At 36.5% G+C, this 24954-nt stretch overlaps 1 protein-coding gene across 1 annotated transcript in view; it reads right to left on the bottom strand.

The window, feature by feature from the left end:
* KCNH8 (potassium voltage-gated channel subfamily H member 8) overlaps window positions 1-24954 on the bottom strand; it is a 175692-nt gene that overhangs the window by 51804 nt on the left and 98934 nt on the right. Inside the window, exons 6-7 of the mRNA XM_059477280.1 lie at window positions 20617-20774; window positions 15291-15498 (exon numbers count right to left, since the gene is read on the bottom strand). Coding sequence (XP_059333263.1) covers window positions 15291-15498; window positions 20617-20774 — 366 coding nt within the window. The remainder of the gene's footprint in view (window positions 1-15290; window positions 15499-20616; window positions 20775-24954) is intronic.

Raw genomic sequence — 24954 nt, 5'->3', positions numbered from 1 at the left:
GCTTCAGATCTCAGATGTTCACCTCTTTAAAGTCTAATCCATAAACAAAAATCGAGTCATCTTTCATGTAAGTGTTATATATCTGCATCACTTAAACATCCCTGTGATAATATTAACGGCATATTTTTGGGGAGCTTGCAAAAAATGGAAACTACAAAAATGGAATATTTTAAAATTACAAGTAAAATAGTTGAGAATTTCAAAGCCACATCAGTCTCAAAGACAAACTATGATGAGACATGTCTCCAAAATTACAGATCCCAGTAGCAACTTTGAGGATCCTTGTCATATTGGAATTCAGGTGAACACTTGGAATGGATAGATTCAATAAATATGCCATTTGATTTCCATTGCAGAGAAACTGGATAGGATTTTTATTATATCTCTTCCCAAATTAGCACATGAAGAGAGAGATGGTCATGAGCCAAAATCCAAGGCACAAACACACTCCTAATAAAGCTGACAATTCAGACCCTCGCATCTACTTTTTCTTTTTAAAATTTTTTTTAATGGATGAAATTTAAAAATCAGGGTTTGAGCATATATCAAGTGAAATTGTAATCTTCTGCCAGATTTTGGGAATTTTATCACTGGTTTTTGAGCATCTGTAACATCATCCAGGGAAAGTTTGAATTTGGACGTAATGTAGTCAGAAGAGAAAAACAATGATAAATATTAAAGGTTCCTGTATTGCTCATGAGGCTTGGACATTCAAGATACACAAACTTCTGCAGTCAAAGGCAGGTGGGTGACATGAATACCTTCATATCTGGTTCCTTTTGAGTGCCTGCCTTACCCTTTGCAGGTGCAATAATCTGGAGGACACTGTATCATCCCCAAGATCCTTAGGGAAGGTATTTACTAAGGACATACATTGACACAGATTTCTTAAATGCTTTCATAACCCATAGAACTTTCCAAGATAAATGTGAAATCCTTGCTGTGTTAGAGCGTTTTTACATACAAGCTTAACCTCTGTCAGGTGCACCAAAAGTTAATTTGAGTTGAAAGGTGAATTCTTTTATAAGACTAACGAATATTCTTTGTCAATAAATTGGCTTTTGTATTTCTACTTGAATGTGCACTTAGAAAGGTAGCATTAAAATAATACACTTTGCTGAGCTTCAACTCATCTAACTTGACAAAGTCATAACAAGATATTGACCCATTGTTTTCCCTGAAAATGAAACTTCCATGGTGAAATAAATACTCAATGAACTAATCAGTTTCAGTAGGAAGAGGAGCACAATCAAGGAATCAAAAAAGGAAAAAAATATCTAAGATCTAATTGCAATGTTCCTTGTAACAAGAAAAACACAGCTGAGCCCACAAAGTGCTGAAAACCTGAAAATTAGGCTTTAATTATCTGATAAAATTCAACTCTGAGTTGAATTTTATCAGATAATTTATCTGCAAGTATCACTACTTAGAACAAAAAAGTAGCATTTCTCTTTTCTCATGGTAAAATTGATGCCACCTTCAGGATATGCACAAAACTTCCTTGTAGGAAGTAATTTCTTGTCATTATTAAGGTGTGGTCTGTTAAACAATTTAAATTTCTGTTTTGGGAAGCCATAAGTGCAAGGAGAGGTACCTCCTATTTGAAGCTCGCAATCCACCCCAGTGAAGACACCATAAGATTTGTAATGCAAAAAGCCTCTGCTTGATCAGTCCTGGGCATATTTGTGGCTTAAAAATAGTAGAACAAAAGGCCTGATATTAAATATTTACAATGATAGCATTTTATTAGAAAACAATGTTGGAAAGCTATATTTTAAAATATTTAGTTACCAATGAGTTAGAACAGTCTGGAGTTTGGAATATCTTCCATCTAGTGCAAAATGCTACATAAACACTCTACAAAACACAGTCCACATGAATTACCAACAGCTTCCCACATTTCATGCCCTGCACATTTCTAGACAGAATCTAACTATATTTGAGGCACTAAATCTTAAAATTTCTAGATGATGTCCTATCTTTTGTCTGCAAAATAAAGTTTTGCACTTTTATTTTTTCTCCTACTGTCAGAAATCCCTGAGGAAGAGCCCAGATAAAGTTTCACAGTCAGAGCCCTAGATGCTTCTTTGGTAGATAACTCTTGTGAATTAGCTGTTTACATTTCTTCTCCACCATGTGGCAAAATATTATCTTTCCAGGTAATTTATTTCATGCCTACAAGTGGAGTTTATTCTGGTGAGAGAAGAAAGAAAGGAGTGGTACTGGTGGGAGATATCCCTTTGGGCAGAGCTTCAAGACAGTCTCCAAAAAGCCAGCAAATGCTCTGCAGGAACACAGAGGTTATCACCTCCATGAGGCTCTGGGTGAGTTGTCCCCTTCATCCCTGCACTGCATTGCTGCCTTGCTGCCTCACAAGGCTGCGGATTGCATCTCTGGGACATGCAGCTAGTATTCTGTGGGTGGCTAAACAAATCAGACAGTGCTGCTGCTCACATTTCTGAGGAGGACTCCAATACACATCTGTACCAGTCTCACAGTATAATGTAATAAAGATTCCCCTTGCAGGAGAGATACATTTATTCCAAGGTAGAGAAGCCTGTCTATATTACCTATAAGAGCTATGTATAAGGATTTTAAGAGCTGACTCAGCAGACCTGAAAGGAACACATTCCTCTTGATATTTTATGAGAGTTCTCTAAACATTTAGACTTACTGTTGCAAAGAAGCTCCATTGTGCATGGTCAGTGCACCTGCATTCCTGCAGAACTAGGTCATAACTTCCTTCAGCCTCATTTGTCAAAGAGTAATTTAGAAAAGGAATGTTCTTGAAACTGTAATCTGGGATAAGCTAGTACAGCTCTTCTCAACAGTAATTTGTTAGATGACTGTGTTTGAAAATGTGGGAGGTTTAAATCCCTCTTGCTTTTGCAAGTCAGCTGTTTACTCTCTTTCCCCACACCATTGAATCACAGAATCCACTAGATTGGAAAAGATCTCTGGACCATCAGGTCCAAAGAAAGGACAAGATGAGGAAATTTTCAATATCGACTTTCTGCAATAGTAGAAGGCAATACATGCAAAGCACTTACTATAGCTAACTATTTCTATTAAAAGTTTTATTGTTTTACTATAAATAGTTTACAAACAGCTCCAATGCTATTAACATATTTGGAGTGAAGAAAAACACTTTTTCATTTTTTGAAAATTATCTTGCTTTGTTCTCCCCAGTATGTTTTCCTAGGGTTCTTACACTAAAAAAAAATAGCAGCATAAGTAAATTAACCACTTTTTTTGCTAAAATAGTATAATGTTAATTTAATTTTTAGATTACTGGTAAATCATGCAAATCTAAATGTATTGGTAATTTGAGAAATAAAATTGCAAGGCCATATTCAGAAGTTGTAAATTATGTGAATATCATCTTCTTAAAGGAAATGCTCAGTGTCACTGCAGAAAGAGTTTCAGTATTTAACATTACTGCTCCTTAGGCAATCTGGCTGTTACTGTCTTTTTCCAGGCTATTAAATGCCTTGCAGCTAAGTTTGGAATTAGACACATTTGTGTTGGTCATCCATTCAGTGCAAAGAGCACGTCCATCTATGCCCTCTTTGCTTCCCTGTGCTCCATCAGTCTGTACCCATCTGTTAGAGCTTTTCTGATCTTATATTTAGGCTGCAATATCCTCTTGGGCAAGAGCAGCCTTTTTATTCTGTGTTAATTCAGCAATGGAGACAAGAGGGCCTTGACCCATAAGTAGCACCCCAGGTGTTCCTGCAGTAATATTGATGGTAATGAGGATTTTTTTTAATGGTGTCAGCTAAAGAGTTAGAAACCTGTTTTGCAGCTCTATGTGTTTGGAGTCCAAATCATGCCAGAAAGGTTTTGAGCTACTACAGGCAGGCTATTCGTATCTTTTTAAAGGAATAAGAACTCTCCTCCACAAGCAATAGAGATCATTTTAAAATGAAATACTTATTTTCAAATATGCCAAAATCTCCCACACAACACAGACTTGCAGAATGTAAGTTTTAAAGTTGTTACCAAAGCTTTTTGTCTAAGTGTGTGCAGCATGGCATAGTTGGTAAATTAATCTCACCTCTACCCTGCTGTTCTCACTGCTCGGGTCTCACCATCAGAGAAATACAAAATAAAATCTTTCAGTTCTTATGACTATTTCTCAGTCCTAAGAGTTAATATATTAAAGTTCTGACTCAGAACCTGCAAATAAATTCACATGGAAGGAGCGACAGTGGTAATCAACATCTTAAAATCTTTGTTAAAAAAAGTATTGTTTATTTGCAAGAGCAAGATATCAAGAGGACTATATTTTTTAGAAAATCAGTGTAATTTTCTACACATATCTTATATTTTCATTCTGTCTAACTGTCAGCAGTCTGCAAGAGTAGAGCTGTTTACTTCCAGACTCTGCTTTTTAAATCTGAGTAATGCAAGAAGTGGTCCCTGGCAGGTGGTACCTTCCCCTCTCCTGCCATCTTTCCCACAGAAATCAAGCCAACTCTCAGCACCTATTACCTGTTCAAATGCAGTCTCCCAGTTTGGCAAAACAGGGGCAGAAGCCCCAGCATAGAAACTGTTTCTTTCTGTAGGTCTAACTGCAAAGGAAAGGTTTATTGCAGAATTGCAATATAACCATACTAATTTCCATCTGAATGGCCTGCACATGATCACACAGGAGATGATAATGACAGTATGGAGTTCAGTTTGGGTCAGCACAGAGAGCTGCAGCCTGCCTGACATCCATTTCTCCTTGTCTGTTTTATTGCTGACATCCATGCTGTTTAAATAACAGCTAAATGTGCTAACCCTCGCTGCAATCCTCTCCTTGCTTGCTCCATAGATTTTACAGCATTGTCTAAATATTCCCCTTTGTGTTCTTATCTAAGGAGCCGCTGTGTTGAACAGGGACCTGCCTCTGACAGGCAGCGCTATGATAAATGGTATTAGCACTTTATTTGCTCTTGCTTTGTCTTGTTTTTTTTTTTTTTTTTTTTTTTATTCCTTGATTCTAGAACATAAGCAACATTTTTCAATTCTTTTTTTTTAATTATGTGCCACTTGAATCGAGGAAGTTTAGATCCAAACAAATCTGGCTTTTGTGAGGAGGAGATCCACAACACGGGATCTGCTACTCTGGATTATAGTTAAAGATAACAAAAAACCCCATGAATTTGCAGTGAAATAAGGGCTTGATGTAAAGAAAGAGTAAAAAGTAAAGAAGAAAGGTGGTGTCTTAATGGAAAAGTACACTACATTTTTAAAGCTGATGCAGTTCTGAAATAATACATCTGTGTCTGCACACATGACAGATCTTTTTGAAGTGTGTGACATAAGGGAATCCTAAGCATTAGCATTTTTATCTCCAGCTCTCTTAGAGCTGACAATGAAAAACAATTTAAAATAATTAGGTATAATTACTTTTACAGAATGTGTCTTGTGAAAAACTTTACATGCTGCAGAATTCATTGACATATTCTCACAGCTTCACATTGGCTTCTTTGACTGAATGTAAGTACTAGGTAACTTTAAGCACTGTCACCTGAAAGGACAAAAGGAACAGAAATATTTTACAGGGTATAGGAAAATGGAAGAGAGACTGGAAAGACTCTTGAATAATTTCTTCATTTCTGTACAGAAATAATTTTCTATTCTGGCAGCAGAAAACCCTTCTTTTATCAAGCACCTGCTCTGGTAAAGGGCAGAGAAAAAATGATAAATAAATAGAAAATAGGAATATATGCAAAGGACATCTCTACATTAAAAACTTAAGGCATGTGCTACAAAAGAAGAGAAAAGAAAAGCTATTTTCATCATAATGGGATGTCTTTGGAATGCAACATGGTTTTCTAGCACCCTAGGATCTCTACTTATGTGATGGGGCTGAAGGGCAGTCCAATCACCTATTGAAGCAGCTGCTGGAAAGATTTCAAAATACATAGCAAAGGCTTTGTGGGTTTCAACTAGATTGAAAAGTTACAGTTTGAACAGCCAAGCCACGAGCTTTAAAACAGAAGTAGGAATTTCCGAATTCTAACAGAACTTCCTATAACACCAATGTGTGAGACACTAATGCTTTAGCAAATTGTACAGAGCTCTCAGAGGAGGGTAGTGTAACCCTAGTACAAGGTGTACCCAGTCAAGGTTTTCAGGACTTGGATGGAGCAAGCTGTGTTTGACCTGATTTACTGCCTGTGATGGTCCTGATTCAACTATCTAACTGGTTTAAATAAACCCCGGAGGTTCTCTGCAGCCAAAAGATCTACAGTTCCAAGTACAGTTAAGGGTTAAAGACTCTGATGAAACTTCAAATTGATTGAACAGAGCTTCTATGCACAATATTTTCAACTTGCAATAATTATACTCTCTGGTGTTCCCATTACAGAAGCCATGTGGAAAGATCTTGGCCTGTTGGGACCACCCTCTCTTCTGGTGTGTTCACTAGGCAGATTTTTCCCCTACATGTGGCACTGAGAATTTCTGCCATGGTTGCAGAAATTGGTCCAGATACAGCTTTTCCATTGCGATGGAAACCGCTTTGTAGAATTAATAAATGATACCCAGGTAATTTGTAGTTCAATGTGGCAGGACACTTTGTCAAATCTCAGGGGGCTTCATCCGCATGCCAGATTTTTACCTTTGACTTTAAAACTGTCCAAAAATTTTTTTATTAGTTACAAAATCTTGGAAATGTATTAATAATGATGTAAAAAATTCACACTCCATTTAATAAGCTACTTTCATGCCTGCTTTTTTCTGGGCTACAAATCCAATAGGGTATCTCAGTCGCGGGCTATTTGGTGATTGCTTAAAATGGTTCAATCAGAAGGCAAAGTACGGCGTGTAAAGGAAAATACAGGTTAATCAAGGAACTAAGCCTATAGGAAAGAACAGCAGGGAAGGCTTACTAAGGCCCAGAGCAACTAAAATACAAATTGATGTTAATCTAAATGCAAAGGGAATGCTTCAGTTCAGCTCAATAAATGATATTTTAGTTTCACACACCTGCACCTCAAACACACTGGTTTGTGTTTAGAAATAGAAAATGAAAAATTTCCACAAACTTAATTTCTATGAATATTTTAAAATATAAATTTATAAGCCCTTCCAAAACCTTAATTTGTAAGTGTAGGTCTTTATCATGTGCAGACAGGTTTCCACACATACTTCCCACATATGTTCTGGTGATTACAGTTTTGCACATGAAACTCCCTTGCAGCAGTTAAATTTCTCTGTGTTCAATCTAACTGACTGACAGACACAGAAAATACTATGTGCCTCTGCTTTTATTGTGCAAAAATAATGAATAGCTATGTTTATCTGCAAATAGGATTTCTTCAAAAGCCAGATGAACTTTCTCGCATTTCTGCCTTATTCAAAAGTCTAACCGAATCAGGGAAAAAAGAAAAACTTTTCTTTCATTAATATTTCACACCACAAGATGCTCCAAATCTGGCCTCATATATAGTATTTTACATAAAAAATTATTTTCACCAATCGGTAAGATACCCAGCAGACTTTAAATAAAGATTTTTTTGGTTGTTTTGAAATACATAGTACATTAATTCTAATTTCTTCATGATTTTAATGATTTTATTTATATTTGTTCTAACAAGGCTGGATATTGTGAACCTCAAAGAATTAATGGAAAATTTACGCATTGCGTGCACAATAAAAGCATTACTTTCACAGAGGACTAAAACTTTTAAGGATAAAAACAGCAATAAAATTATTTGAAAGCATTCCAATGTTAGATATTCTCCTGGGATTAAAATTTTCTGTTTGAACTGCTTTACAGTGTTTCATCATTATGTAATGCTTCAGAATTTTGGTATATCCTTGTCTTTTTCAAAGTATGTGCAATGTAATAAGTACTGTTTGTAGTCATTTGTACGATGAGTACTTTGAAAAGTTTCATAGCTTCAAAGTGATCTTCTTGTTTTGGTTGTCTACTTTATTCCTATTACTATTTCTGCATGACACTCCAGGGGCTAATTATTTTCTATAACACTGCAAGAAACCACCCAAACTAGTTGGCTGATTCTCTCAGATATTGATACTCCAAATACTTCACAAGCGTGGTAACCATCAACCATTTCCTTCAAATATTAATTAGCAGTGAATTTTCAGCCTTGCTTCCTACAAAAAAACCACCAAAAAACTAAACAGGTGAGTATTATATAGATATTTCTATTCCACACAACAATGAACCTTCAATACAGGTACCCCAGGTCAAGAGAGCATTAAAATTGATTTTACTAAATTGAAGATACCAGCACTCATGTATGACATAAATATATATTTTAAAACTCCTTTTCTTAAAGATGCAACTTCAAAACCAGAAAGGACCATAGTTCTAGAGGAATAGGTTCTGTTATCACTAATGACTAAAAATGAAGAAAATCCATAATTGAAGCAGACTGGAAAAGAAATTAAAAGTCAAACATTCAGGTAGAGAGATGACAGACTGAAGTGAACAATTGATCACTGCTGGGGAACGAGCTAGCACTATAATATTTTATACACTATAATATCTGTGCAGTGCTGTGCAGTGTAGTCAGCATGATGTTCTTTCTTGTTCTGCACAAGGATTCATAAATCTACACGTGTCACTTCTAACCTGATGGATGTGTGTTTGGAGCACTGAAACCAGACCAATATTTTAGCGCAGAGCACAGTTCTCTTGGCTGAGATCCTTGGAAATTTACAAGCACTCTTTCTGGCAGTGAGGAGAATTCACTAAGTTCCTACAGTGCCACAAAACAAACGGAACTGATGTTCCCACTAAGGCAGACCAGGGCATGCTGGGCACCTGTGCTGAGCCTTGCCATCTGCCAGACAGCTCAGGAGCAGGGGCCAGCTGCAGCCTTCCCCAAAGCTCCACTTGGAGATCATTAGGACCAGCTCTTCACAAGCTGAGCATTTGTTGAAATTACTGGAAGCTGTTTTGATGTAGGTCCAGGCTACAGCTCCAGAAGGTCGGTCTGGATACAGAAGTAGGTACATGTGCCTGCATGCCCCAAACATTCCCATCATCTGGGTCCAAACCCTCTTCATTCCTTAGCACTACACTTTTATCATGTGCCTTCTATTAGCTGATTTTCCTGACAGCCCCACTACCTGGAGATTTGTGATCACACAAAATCTCAGTTTTCATTTATTTTTTTTGGAACTAAATTTCTGGCCACCAACGTTGCTAAGAATGTGTTGCAAGCATGAGTCTCAAAGGGTTCAAAAGCAGACTGGTAATCACACATTTTAAAAAATATCATTATTTTTCATATTTTTAAAATGTTTTTTAAGAATGCTTAGATTTAGTAAAAAGTCCTCATATCACATTCAAACCCAAGTTTTTAATTCTTTAGCAAAAGGAAATGTTGTACAGGGACAAAGCTGGAATGATCTAAGATTGTTAATAGTGAAGATAATTCATATATAAAAAAAGAAAAATAAACACCACCTCTATCTCAACTTTCACACCAAGTCTTCTGTCACATCTATCCATTTAAGTAATTTTTCTTTGCAAAAATATCTTCATATTTACCTGCTTCTGCAGTACATTCTGAGACTTACTGTAATATGAAAACAGCAGGAGTTAAAAGTTAATTATTGCTTTGAAAAATTACATATTGTATTGATTGATAATGGAAAAAATGGCACTGATTTTTCCCATATGAATTCTACTGCTATTTACCTAAGGGCTATGCTGGGTCTAAGAACACCAGGAACTTGTTAGTTCACTAACATACAATATTTGTGGAAGAACTAGCAGATGCATACATACCTAAAAATAATCTTTCTTCTGAAAAGAGGATAGCCTGAGTTTTAACCTGAATAAATTCACCAATGCCACAAGTATCTATTGTGAAGGATAAGCTTAAATCTGTACCTTCAGAATTCCTGGTAAAATTGCTCAGAACCTTGTGAAAACTAAAACCAGCTGCGTCTGGTTTCTTAGCATAAACTAGGGAAAAGCTTCCTGGCACTAAAACTTCCCAGGCTGTTGAAATTCAAGAGAATTACAGGTAAATGTCTCTCTTAATGGATATTCCAGCTTGATGCTGGAATTACAAAATTCTGACAAGAGTGAAGCTATGTGGGGAGCTCAAAGGACTTGGGCAGAATTTATAAACCTGAACTCAAGGTTTTAACCTAAAGTTTGCATCTAGGATGTAGGACACCTGCATTTTGGAAAACCCATTTCAGCCAACTTCTGCCTTGGGCCAGAAGCATCACAATCTTTAGATGTTTAAGATACTTGGAGAATCTCTGCTATATGCACCACGTGGAGATCTTTCAGTACCTTGTCCCTCCATTTAAATTTACTGAAGAACTCAGTGGGGAAGACAGTATCTTGAATTAAAGCTGTTCACTTCAGTCCAACGTGGGAGACATAACACCTGACTGAAAAACCCTGAAGGCACAGTCTCATTTTCAGCCTTTCCTACTGGCACTACTCAGGCGCTGAGCACCTTTTCCTGCACCTTGCCACTGACAGCTAATTGTGAGTGTTCACTGGGAGTCAGCATCCAAGTCCTTTTAAAGGCTCTTGACTGCAAGAGTGTGATAAACAAAGTGTGTGTGGGAAGTTTTATGTTGCAGAGTATGTGGTACAAGCACATGTGAGTTCTTGTTTTCAAAGGTGCTGTACATTAAAAAACGAATATAAAATGAGTAAAAACCTGGGATGAAAATTGAGGTATTCAACGGAAATAAAGATTTAAACAGCTGAAGAACAATGCCCTTTACAGGACTGGTTTTAAAGCTTATTCCAAAGAAAATATTTATTGACTATAAAAAACACAGGTTATTTTTTTACTGTATTTTGCATTGATAACAACCCCATCCATAGCCAGAATGTTGTGTTACTGTAGGAATAATAAAAAGTTGCAGCTAAATTTCTGGTGGACAGGAAGGAATGTTTTTTTGAGACAGTGGCACAAATTATACTTGACAGTTTTGATTATCTAAGGGAGCCAGCATCCTGACTCTTGGCCCTGTCCTAATCTGCTTGCTACACTCAAGACAGCCGGGTTTCAACAGCTCACATGGTTCTCACAGAATGAATGCCTTCAGCAACAGGAAATATTTTCAATATTTTCTGTTTCCTCTAGAGTCAGGTAGAAAAATAATTTTCTCGTGTTTAATAAGATCTTTAAAGTGTATAGTATATAGCTCAGTATATATTAATGCAAAAAGCAATCAGCAAATAAAGAGCCCATGCCTAAATCTGATGCCAATTAAACTATAGAAATGGGATCCAATGGAACTGGATTGTTATTATCAGCCAGGAGCCTAAACACAGTCTAGCCTCTACTCTGTGTCAGCGAACAGAAAATTTATTTTTTTACAGGTTGGTGGGGATCATGCCATGTCCCCTGAGACATCTGTTTCACCAGTGAAAACAAATGGGGGGAACAAGGTGAAATGTAACAGAGAGGGACCTGAAAATGCCAAAAGGGAAAAGCAGGGCAAGAACAGTACCACAGTCTCCAATGGATGGGAATTATATGTCCAGGAGTTTTGGTTTTATCAGGCATTAGAGTCAAAATGCTGCACATGGAACAACTCTTTCCTAAGATGGGAGAACTTGCTGAGGTAAAGGTTTTCAGCATCTAAAAGCACTACCCATGGTGTATATCTTCCAAATAATGTAATCAGCTAAATCTAGCAATACGAGAGCTAAGAAGAGATCCAGTTTTTAACGCTATGTCCCAATGCCCCCATGTCAGGACAGTCCATCAGTAAGAGACCCAGACATTTCACCTTTCTCACTGTACAACCAAGTGGCTAAATTTGTGAATGTAACCACGTTTTTAAATTGTTTGCCATGTGAATGTTGGCTGAATAAGGACAAAAAGTGAAATAAAGGCTTACAATTAGGTCCAGGAAGAACAAAGCAAATGCCATTTTCTGTTCTGGGTATTTTCATAGGAACAATGTTATCACTCCCATTGCCCCTATTCGAATGCAAATTAAGCACCACAGTTGTTTAAATTAGCTAGAGAAATAGATACACGAAGCAAATGCTGCTAGATCTGGGCCATGGTGCATATCTTAAGGCACAGCAAGGTTCAAAGTATTGTGTTAACAGTACTGCAGCTTTAAAATGTTTGCTTTAAGTGTTAGCAAACCTCAGTCTTGAAATCTGTGCTACAGGTTGTCTGAGGAAGCACTAAATGGGTTAAGTAAAAGCTAATAGCTTTTTTCTCCCTTTGCCTCTACCTCCCCAAAAAAAGCAGCAAACATTAAAAGCAAATTAATCTTCTTTTCATTCCAGACATGATTTTCCTTTCTTAGGACAAACCCATCCCTATACTTCAGCTATTCCATACATTGCAGCATCCATACTCATGGTGCCATACTGTTTACAAGTGGACATCACCTGAGACATTCCAGTGAAGAATAAGAAATAGAATTTCCAAGGCAGAGACACATTTCCTTTAATTAAAAAAAAGTATAAGAATTATAATTTTTTATGGCATTTTTTAACGTTTGCCATTAGAAAGCCTCTCAAAGGCTGAAATAAACTCTGTGTATGATGCATTGATGGAAATTTGAATCTCCAGTTCTGGTATGTAGAAATTAAAAGTTAAAAAATTAAAACCTTGAAGTATAAGAGTAAGGATCATATTCTATTGCTTTGCCTGCAGTAAGAAACCTCTTTTACATGCTCTTCAAAACAGCACAAATTTTTCAGTTGAGGTCTTCCTTTAGGAGAACAGAATATCCTCAGTGCCTTACAGTAATACTACCTTAATTATACTCCAAGCAAGATTTCTCCTGTGTGCATTATTTGCTTATGATTTATTATGATTTCCAGACCTCATTTTACTTTGCTTAATCACTCATACTCTAAATTACAACTACTATTCTCCCCTCAAATTATCCCCAGTGGATGCTATGAGGTGTAGTGAACTTGTCATTAGAAGTTTTCTTAAATGACAAAAAGAAAGGTTGGCTACATACAATCACCAGCATAGCAAAAGGTACACAGAGGACCAAGACTTAATTTCATTGTGTTGCATCAGCAAGTAGTTTGCATGTGGAGAGCAGTAGAATTTGTACTGATTGAAAAAATAACATAATATAAATTTTTGTGCTTATATATGTGACACATATGCTTAACCAGAAATTTTGTCAGTGCTGGAGTGGTCCTTGCAAAACAAGTGCTTCATGACAGATATCTGGAATTTTCTCAGCCCTTTTCTTTCAACCAGTATCTAATATTTTAACATTTTAAACCTTTAACATTTTAAAACCATTTCATTTTAAAAAAACCCCACCAAACAAAAAAATCCAAACAAATCCCCAAAGCTGTAAATTATTTAACTTAGCTCTAGAACGAATATCTGTAGGAGCATTACAGGAGTCATTGCAGTATCATTTTTATTATAAATTTATAGCATCTAAATATTTTAGAGACCATCCACCACCACGAAGGTGGTGGAACAGCCATCCAGGCAAAAATGCAAACTCATACCTTTAGGAAAGAAAAACCCTAGAAGAATGCCTACCTATCTGTAAGCTCAAGAAAAGCCCCTTTTCCATGTAGAAGGTGAAAGTCTGAGAGCATGCACCACTAAGTGCTTTGGCCCACCCAATGTGGAAATGCACTGCCTACAGCTGTCCAGGGAATGTCCCTGATTGCCACAGGTTGAGGTAAGTTGGTGGTGAGGGGCTGTTAAGGAGCAATTCCAGCCTGGGAAGCCCACTGGGGGATGATCAGTTCGTGATAACCCAGATACAATCCCTGCACTGAGACACAAATGGGACTTCTGGGAAATGTCTCTGTTCCAGTTGAACTGGGGTTGGTTCTAGTGAGGCTGTTGGGACATTTGGTTATTACTGCTCTTGCCCAAGAAAGGACAAAACTGATGGGTGAAGGTTAATGTTTTCATAGTAATAAATGCCAGGAGCCCCATGAGGAGTGTTTTCTGAACATGGCCTTGCCTCAGGGAAAATGGAGCATGGGGAGCACGGCCAGCAGCCCTACCCAGGGAGCAAGGATGCAGCCCACCATCATCATTTGGACTGCAATGAATGCTTTGAAAGCAGCTATTGTTTGTGGCCTACATAAGCTGACAAAGTGCCTTCAGAGCTGCTTCTCACCACAGAGACATTATTATCATTATTATTATTATCTGGATTTGTTTCTCTGTTTGCAGTATTTGACCGATTTTTGCACAGTGGGCTTTCTTTGTATATTCTCCCCTAGAGCTGCAGTCATTTCTGTCAGAAGTTTGCTCTCTATAAGGAGTTCAGCTGCAGGTCACAGACCTGGTTTACAAATGAAAAGACAAATCAACAATCCACTTAGAAGAATAAGAAGACTCCACAAGTCTTTAAGTAACATACTGAAAAACTAGAAACACATATTTCCTGAGCTTTCTTCTTTTTCTCTTCCTGACCCAACATCTTCACTTCTTTGAGGTTAAGAACTTTTATATGATTGTTATTTTTCCCTCATATTTATCATAATTAAGTCATATTTAGACAGATGATAATGGGGGTAAGAAAAACCAAAGAATCTCCGAAAAGGAGATAAAAATAGGGCAATCTGCAGTTTGAATGCATATCACTGAGCTTTTGGTCACAGATGTTTGCACTATTTTCCCCATACCAAATGTTTTTTCTCTTGGGGAACTGTTTTGCCTTTAGATAAACTTTGTTTATGGAAGATGTTTCATTGCAAAAAATGAAAAGCTTAAAAGCTGAAGAATTGATGTAGAACACGCAGATCACAATGAAGGCTGGGATACAAACTAAAGATTGGACCAAAACTGAGCATTCCATTAATAAACATGATAAACATTGATAAACATCTGCTCTGAAAAATCTAAGCCTGCAGATCCTCTAAACAGTAATTTCAAAGGAAGTTTTTAACTTGAAGACATTTCAGGGCCTATCTGTTTCAATGCATTGGAAGAAATAATCTGCACACTTGAGGGAATGTTTTGACTGATGAATTTTCCTAATTCGCAAAACCAGGATGAGTTGTCTAATGTAGTTGTCTACGCAGTCTGCCTAGTCATTTCCTATACAGATCCTGAATTTTGAATCACTCTTAAAAATCTAAAATCATCTCGTATTTTTTCCAACTGATTTTTATTTTAACCCGCTTCTTCAGATTGATCAGAAATTCAGAGACTGCCAGTCTCTTCCTTTTCTGTACAAACAGCACTAAATAATGGTATAAGATTGAGCAAAACCTGAAATTTTGAGTGAGTTATACATGCATTTTTATATATTTACACACATTTATGGATATATACATGTGCGTGTATACGTCGATGCGGGAAGGAAGAACTTACCTATGTCCCAAGTAAGGGGGTTGTTCTGCTCCATCTCCCTTTTCCCTATGACATACCAGATGCAGGCCATCCAGTGAGCGAGCAAGGCAAACATGGACATGAGGAGCGTGAGGACGATTGTGCTGTGCTGGGAGTAGCGATCCAGCTTCTGCAGGAGGCGCAGCAGCCGCAGCAGCCGCACGGTTTTCAGAAGGTGGACAAGGGAAACCTGGGACAACGGGGAGAGAAAACCACTTGTCAGCACCCAAACGCCTTGGCAGCAGCTAACTTCTATCACACAGACCTCTTGTTTCAAGAAAGGAAATTCTAAAGCTCTGTGAAATGTTGCCCACTCGTCATGCAGCTGCGCATCTGACTGGAATAAATCTTAAGATAGCAGAGAACAGCAAAGAAGATGTTAAAAAAAGAAATATGAAATTTTGATGTGTAAATACACAATTACTCTTTCTGATATAAACCAAGCAAACTTGAAATACTAGGATATCTTTCATGTTATCCTTTTTTCATGCAGTTTTCTTTCAGATTTATCATAAATATTTGTCCTTGTGAAAAATTGATTCTTCCCAGCTCTAGAAGAGAAACACAATTGTCAAACTAACCAAAAATCGTTTGATTGCAATATGAAATCACAAAAAGAGTATCTCCAAACACACAATGATTTTCAGCTAACAGCAGACCTAATTTAACTGTGTATGAGATGAAACCAGCCTATAATTTTGCATGGAAGAGGCAATAACAAATAGCAGATATTTTGCAGAACAACATAGCAGAGAAATTAGAGAAGCCTCAGATTTTTTCTTGAGATTTAACCTTGGCATATTTTATTGCTCTGCACTAAGTAATCGTCCAAAAAAGCTTTCATTAAAACTTCTAATACTGCTTCTTAAATTCCTTAACTAAAATATTATTGCCCTTAAAGTTTCTGTGGCAAAAGCAGCACCTAATCTGCTCAGCACCGTGAGTATACATCAGTTTATGAAGTGTATGGCTCTGGCTTTAGAGGAGTTCCAGCATAAAGCAAACAGTCTCTAGATGACCCCAACCCTTCCAGAGCATCCTGCAACTGACATCCATACCATATTGTGCACAGCCCACAGTTTTGCTGTGAATGTACTTGGCTTGTGCTTCAGCTATTGGGCAGAGTTAGCAAACAATATACAGATCAGGATCCAAACAGTTTTAATGTATTTGTCTAAGATTAAATAGCCATAATTTTTAATAACAGTAAGCATTTTTTAGCTTCCTCCATTAATGAGACAGTAGGATTAAGGCCTGCTTGATACAGGATACCCACGTCAGCTGGAAAAGTAGCATCAGACTTTATGTGTCTTGCCACAGCACTCCCAGAGCACAGTAAAGAGCTCTCCCAAAAGCAAGTCTAAAAACACAGCTCAATCAATATCCTTTTGCTTTTTCTAATCCAGAATATTCTGATGCTCAGCCTTTCTGTTACCACAGATAACAATCTGAAATCTAAATTTTATTGGTGTGCATTCACCAACAGCTAGATCTGAGGTGACCGACATATTTTGTAACATCAGGTGTTTTTGATTATTTCAAAGATTTAACAACTCATTGATTATATTCCACTCTCAGGAATTAAGTATATGAGAAACCTGTAAAGAAGAAAATAAGGAACCTACAAGCAATTTTTTTTGCCACTACTGTTTTGGTTGTCCATAAGTAATTCTCCCATGAGCCTCTTCAAAGGGCAATATTTGCAGCCCATTATTTAATGTGTTTTTTTTTTTCTCAAGAACCATTACATTTTTTTTCATGTACATAGAAAGGAAAAAAAAAACAACAAAAAATATGGCATTTTTCAAAAAACATTGTTAAAATAAGGTCTGACATTTGAACACACAAATATTTACAAGGTCGTTTCTTGCATTTCATTTCCATGGCATTCTCCATCTACAGTGCCAGGGAATTAGTTATGTCTGTGGCCTTAAGCCCAAGAATATCTGCAAATCCAGGGCAGAAGGCTGAAAAATACTTGAAGTAATTGCCAGGTTTATATTATTACAGTCATACAGCTTTAATTTATAGTTATTCTTTAACTGCCATGAAACTCTACCAACTGCCTCTGTTCCAGTGGTAATTAATTTCACAAAGTCTCCTTTTCTTCTCTCTCATCAGCTTGTTTGAATAAAACATGGTTCTGTTGCACTTATAACATAAATGCACTTAAACATAAATTCATGACTGGCTCTTCAAGGTGTAGCAGTAACATACAAACAATTGTATAATGTTTATTTATATAATGATTGTATGTGTGCTATGCCCTACAAATTGGACCCTTCATCTTCCCATGGGAACCTATGTTGTAAAACATCACAATTAAATAATGATTGCTTTGGTGAAATTATTTCATTCTTTTTTTAAGATTCCTACAAACAAGAAATTGCAAAAGGACTGTTATAATTCTGTGTGCCCTGCCAGTTATCAGTCTTCCCTAAATTCTGACCATTTTTGTTAAACTACAAAGACATGAATCATATATCATAATATTCTTTTTAATTTGGAAGCAGGTTTCATTTTAAGGCCTAAGGTCTGCCCCATTTCAAAATAATTTCTTCATAAAATTGAACACAGATGTAATTAATCATGTATTATTGCACTGAATTTTCTCATTAGTCATGCCAAATGCTCCTCTGGTATTGTGCCCAATATGTCATTGAAAGATCTAAAATGCCATCAGGCAGCTTCTTTTTCTATGTCACAAATTTAGGAAGACAAAATAAAGAGTCAGCACCCATACTTGTGCCTGGAAAGATTTTTCTTTGCCCACAGATATAAAATCATCAAAATTTTCCATTTTGTTAATCGTTTTAGACTAGCTGGGTTAACCTTTTTCTGTCAAAATGACAGGGACAGAATTTTATTTGAGACTAACACAAACTCAATCAGCATAGTCCTGAGAACTACTGACAACAAATAAAGTTGCTACAAACCAATGATGAAGTTCTCTGCTTGGAAGAATCATCTCCTACACAAAAAATGAATTAATGAAGAAATGGGATATAAATTTTAAGAAATGACTGGTGGGAGAGATTTTAATCATTTTTTGTCCACCTGGTTATTTGCTTTGCCTCAAATAATGATACTATTGCCCTAAAAACATTGATAGCTATTCAAAAAGGAGCAATTCAATCATTATAGCTAGGGCTTAATGGCCTGGTTTTCATGGCAACATTTGAAACCATATTTCCCTATATTAAGAGAACCTTCATGTCAGATGAACAAAGGGATGGAAGGAGCTTGGCAGGCACTGAAGATAGGCAGGAACGTGTCTGTGGTCTCAGATCTCCCAAGAGTCCCTGATTTTAACATTAGGGCAGAATCCAGGTAAGGTGTAAAGGCAGTAGAGCCAACTCATACAGTTTAACTTATGTTTCTTTCAGAATATATGCAAAACCAGCAAACGACTCCACAGCATTTACATGCACTCTGGCTCCATCAGTCTCCAGGTGGGGTGTGACAAATCTGTGCCATACATACCCAGGTATGTATGGCACTATACCTATGGCTTGCAGAATTTAAAGCGTCCCTAAAGGTTTGGCCCTTGTGCCGAGGCCTGAGCAGCAAAGGGGTGAGATGCTCCCTGATGCCCCTTCTCACCGTTCTGTTGAGGCAACATCTGAAAGTCGATGAAGTGAAAATCTGAGAACAGACATGAGGAAATGGCTTATTAAATCATGAAGTCTGGAAACAGTGTAGTGTGATTAACACCTCCCCGTGTTTTGAGACAGCTGATAAGTCATTGTTATCTTGAGGTTTATATTAACAGTTGCCAAGTCTTGTCACGACAGGAGATATGATACAGTAAGGCAATGTGTTCCCATCAAGGAATCACACAGAGGTCTCATTAAGGGAAAAAGCTTAAAAGTACGACAGGAGATGTGTATTAATCATATTATGGCAGCATTTTTAATAACGTTGATATTTTATTTGTAAAAATAATCATTGGATAGTACTTTCTTCTCCAGAATTAAATACAGAAATCTTATCAGTCCTTCCACTTGGGACAAAAATTTGTTTTCAGGTTTTTTAATTTTTTCTTTGACTGTAAAAGTAAACATGGTTAATTTAATGAAAGTTATTAATAGAAATTAAGCCAACATTATTATGTTGGCTGTTTGGTTGGAGTGCAAGGGGTAAACTGAGATAGTAATATGTTGAAATAGATTACCCACTTCTTATAAGGAAACAGTGGACAATGTGAAACTAACTATCAGGTTCTAAAAAGCATCTTCACTAGCATTTCATTGATGGTTCTTTATGTAATAAATGACATGAAAAGAGAGTTCATTGAAGGAAATGAAAATAAATTATAAAATCAAGCATGACACCTCGTATGGGACCCTTCCTGGCTAGTTCTTTTCTGTTTGTTGGGGTGTTTTTTGGTATGTGTTTATCCTATCATCTCTGTACTTGTCTGTAACTCACTTGTAATGAAATTGAGATTGAGTGCATCTGTTTATGAAAGATCAAAATTATGGGAATTAGAAAGTGGACAGCTGATAACCTTAGGTTTTTATGACAAAAATCGACAAAATTAAGAAACACCTGCTGATATTTTTTTTTAAACTGAACTTTTTGATTCAGAGGGTGCATTTCTGGGGAGGGATTGTTTGCTTATTTGCTTATTGCAATTTCACTTTGTAGATCCCTACTCTACAAAATCTCTACTCTACAATGGGGCTAGCAGAATAAAAACCTTCGTGTTAACATAAGTAAGCCAACACAAATATAATCCATCATGATTGTGACATCACCTAATTTTAGAACAAACATTTTCAAAGCAGATTAAGCTTTTTGTCATTACATTCCTAAAAAAAAAAAAAAAGATGAGTTGAAACTAAAGTCAAAGTAAGTGACAATTGTAAACAGTACATGTTAGAACATACAAAAAATTAGTAGTCGTGCTGTAATTTTTTCATGAAAATTCCCACAACTGAAGAGAAAGAGGATTCCTGACTAAATAAACATGCTGACCATAACAATGATTTACTTTACCACAGTAAAGTGTATGAGTCTTGAAAAATTGACTGAATTTATGCACCATAAGAAAACAAAAGTCATAGCAAACTGTGTTTGAGTAAAGTAATTAGACATGAAGCTAACATAGATGCAACTGTTTACAAAGTAAAGATAATTGAATTAAAAATTGGTGGATCCAGAATGAAAATACACCACAAAGCTGTAAAAGACACCTAGTTATTTTAGTTAATTCAGTTTCAGTCTCCAGATCTGGGGAAAAAAACCCACATCAACAAACCCCTCTTGAAAATGAGAACAGTTGAGAAGGCAAGTTAGTACTTACCACAGTGACGTTGAAAGCATAAAGAAGATCAAAAGGAAGTGCAGCAATTAAGTCAATGATAAACCACGTGGTCACATAGTGGATACAAATAGATCTTGCCTCAAATATCACTTGGCCAGACTTGCTGACATATGTTGTTCGGAAATTTAAAATAATATCTGCTTGACAAAGAATGAACAGAATCAGAGACAGTGATTTCTTAATTCCTGGGCACAGCACCAGGAATTCAGAATAATGCTGTTCGGTTTTCTTCTGCATCATAAATACCAGATGAATATTCTAATACAGAAGCAAAAAACATAGTAGTAAGAGATGTACATACACAGAGTTAAACCAATGAATACATTATTCTTTTCAAGGAATAAACAAAATGTCTAAAACATTTATCACTCCCTGATTTAAAAAGGGGGTTGATCCACACACACTGACCTTTAAACTGTACAAATATTGTTATTTTGCTAAATGAAAAAAAAGATGTTATTTTTGTCCATAAAATTTACTCACTTTTTTTGAAATAAAAATCAATAATTATTTTATTTTAAAATGTGATTTAAGCTCTTTTAGTGATAGCTACTTATCACAGATGATGAATGTCATCCTCAAGGATAACCATTTTTTTAGCAACTGAAAAATGCTGAACATGCTTGAATAAAAGGTCTTTTGGGCTATGGTGGAGATCACAAAAGTGATATGATTTGCTTGGTGGCTTGTGTATTTTGTATGCTCCCATCTAACATGCCGGGATGCGTGTCTTTCGGTATGAGATGTACTTTTGACGCGTCTTGCCAAAACACATTAGCACTCGGAAAAAACCTCAGGTCTTGACAACAAAGTCTCAATTATTTCATGTCCTACAAGACAAAGACTATAATCTGTCCTCAAGCTATGCACCCTGTTTCTACTAATATTAGTGAGAACTACTCACGTAACTTTTACAGAGTCAGAAAAGAATGCAGCCAACCATTAAGGCTGGTGTTTTACAGCAAGATAGCTTTAGGGGAAAAATGAGATTGATTTGCATTTCTCTCTAGAAGTTCTTTAGGTAGGCTACACTAAGACAATCTTTTTCCTCCCCACTGGGGCCAAAAAAGAACAAGAGAGAGGTTCAGCACACGGAGAAAATCATGCTAGATCACTCCTTTGGGGTATCAGAAAAGATTCATTTAGAGTAAATTTTGATCAAACTCCAAGTTCTAATGCTCTAGGTCTGAAGAATAATAATTTGCCAGGTTTCACTAGCAGAAAATTTTTATGCTGTCTTCTGCAGCTGGAAGCTAGACACCCTGCTATGATCATTTCCCGTACCGGATAACCTGTACTTTGCTAGTAATAAACCTATACTAATTCCAACACTTTGACCTTGGCTTCTACCTCCCTTTGACCCAGTAGAGTCAGTTAATGAAAATCCTAAATTAATGAAATCTCTGAGGAATTTCTCAGGTTTTGGGCAGAGAATAATTTGATTCTGCTTTTTTTTTTTTTTTTTTTTTTTTTTTTTTAATTTTTTTTTTTTTTTAGGATTTACTGCAAAACCATAACACAAAGTGACCTAGACACATTGGCAGGTATCTGGTTCATGGACTGAGGTCTTGCAGGTTATAACTAGTTCATTATTTAAGAATGTTTTCCTTCAACCAGGTCCTCAGGCTGAAGAGAACATATAAGTGAAATCAGAGATATAATGATTTAGATTACCTCATGAAGTAGTCTCATTCCTGCATTCTTAAAGCTACAAAAATGTTATGAAATTTTCAATCATACAGCTAAAATGGGAATATAGCATAACTTCACATGGTTCATAATGAGCAAGGCAGTTTAACTCCACAGGTGCTTTTTAGAGACGGTTACTAGCCACATTTCAAGGTCAGCATGGCAACACCAGTCACATACAGAATACCTTCATGAAGATTTATTTCATAGAGATAAGAAAGATAAAGATATTTGCACCACTAGTATTTTGAAACTGCTCATTCTCATTTGTGTCACAAACTCCAAGGTGTAGTTATCAAAGTCAGAAAAAGTATTTGCTTATTTATGTCCCATTAGTGTCTGGGAAACCACTAAAGCTTTAACAGAAAAGGGGATAAATTCTTGCTTTAAATATAAATACATCCAGTACACCAAAGGCCTATCAATGTGCATATGCAATTCACTGTTCAAGATTGAGGAGATTAGAGGTTTTTCTGCACTGCACACTTTTCTGCTGTCCTATCAAGGCAATTTAGGGCAACAGCCCCAGATAATAGCTATATCAAAAAAAAAAAAAAAATAGGAAATGTTAAGTGCTTCTTTCTGCATCCAGTTTATTAGATAAAAGTCCAGAGGGTGGGAAGTAAGTGTGACCCATCTTGCATTTCTGAACAATTTTCTGAGCTATACTTGGGTGTAAACAGCTTCTTCATCTGAGCAATCTTATTTACAGCTTAACTGCTGTGCTAAAGTACTTACTGAGATATCTGTAAGGGAAAACACAAGAAAAGAACTCCTGAAGCAAGAAACTTCTAAGACCACAACAAAATCTTTAACACAAGTTTAGAAAATGACCATTTCTTCTGAGAGATTGTATTATTTCTAAGAATTATATATTCTAAAATGTTTTTGGAGATTTCTGCTAAGAAAGTGAAGATTTCTTTTTCCTTTTTTAAATAAATGTTTTCTTATCACTAATAATTTATTTACTAATGTAAAAATAGAAAATACCAATGCATTATTTAACATTTTAGAAATTGTTTGGTAATCTAACTGTGTAGCAGCTTCTACAAACTGATGAAAATTGAAAGAACAATCTGAAAATCAACACAGGCATCAATAATGTAAAGTTTTGGAGATTCCAGATAATTCAAGGGCTTCAAAACTAATGGTTTTCTCTAGTGCTGAGTTTGTTCCAAATGCTCTCAGATGAGGTGATTTTAATCATTTCCTACAACATGAAGGGCAACAATTTTAAGTTTACACCTGTAAACAAGGCAAGAGGGACATTTAATCTCTGATTCTTAAATCATATATGAAGTGACCCCAATATATTTGGATAATTAGTGGGCTAAATTTTTTCTACAAGAGATATATTTGAATATCTTTAAGTATGCTTAAAGATATTCACAAAGGTATTCAAGGGTAAAGATATTCACACTATCTTTAAGTATGTTCTAACAAAAGTTTCAGCCTGTGCAAACTTCATATTTAAAGCTGTGTTTGATTCGTTCAAGCTGGGACAAAGACTACAATCTCTCTTCTGCTTTAGCACCTCTCACCAAACATCAATAACAAAGATTATGTCTAAAGAAAAAAGAAATCTGAATTTATTTTATCTCAATTTTTTAAAATGTGAGATAGGAAAGGATCATTTTAACTGGTCTTGTGAGCCACACATCATGTGCTCAGGAAAGCAAAACAGAGCATTTAAAAATGTCTCTGACATGAGAAATGTCATTAAAAAGTTGCCTAAAACTAAAGCAGAAGGAATAGCAGAAAATATCAAACTGTTTAACTTATTGCACCTGTCTTGAAGCACAGCACACACATATCTAAAATACCATTTTTTTCTTGATGTAGAGAGGGAAAAAAAAGTGAAACATCTGTATTAGGAAAAATATGAGTTCTTATTTTGTTATATAATTCAAATTCAGTTCAAATGAGACAGAAAAAAAGTCAGGATTCAAGAAAATTAAAGCTCAGTATAGAGTCTAGACTATCCTATTGAGTTTAAGAAAAGTCCTTAAATAATGTTTAACCACATGGCCTTTTCCACAAGACTTATACTGTGTTTAAAACAGACACATGTTGTGTTAACAAACGCCAATGTGTCTTAAGCCCGCCATGATCTCCTCCTTCCCCACTCGTTTCTGCACTCACGGCTGTGTGTGAACCTTGAGCAAAGAGTGTCAGCCTTGCAAGCAGTGAGGGGCTTTTTTTTGTCTGTTGAACACAAAGGTAAACTTGACCTGAAAGCACCCAACAGGGAGGAGCCAAGATCTCCAATTTCAGAGGCTTGGAACTAGGAATCACATCACCCTTGCACACTGTGTAGGAAAATGGGCTTCTGCTCCACACACCCTCTGATCACAGCTCCCTGCTGATGCAATTGCTTTCTACTTTTTGAGTCCTGTTCCTCTGAGTCCCCTTTCTCTCTGCCCTGCAGACTGATCACCTTTTCCTACCAACCCAATAGAACACAGACCTGGAGCCCCATCAGGCAGTAAGTCCTTAAGATGCATGCAGAGATAATAAACAGTGAATTTGTGAAACCATGACTGTGATTTTTCTCCTGGTTGGATCCCACGGCTAATTAGCTCCATCTGCATGGATTCTCTCAGTCTGTTATTTCCACTACTGGTCGAC

Source organism: Ammospiza nelsoni, chromosome 1 (genome assembly GCF_027579445.1).
Source record: "Ammospiza nelsoni isolate bAmmNel1 chromosome 1, bAmmNel1.pri, whole genome shotgun sequence".
Lineage (NCBI taxonomy): Eukaryota > Metazoa > Chordata > Aves > Passeriformes > Passerellidae > Ammospiza > Ammospiza nelsoni.
This window is presented reverse-complemented; position numbering and strand designations above follow the sequence as displayed.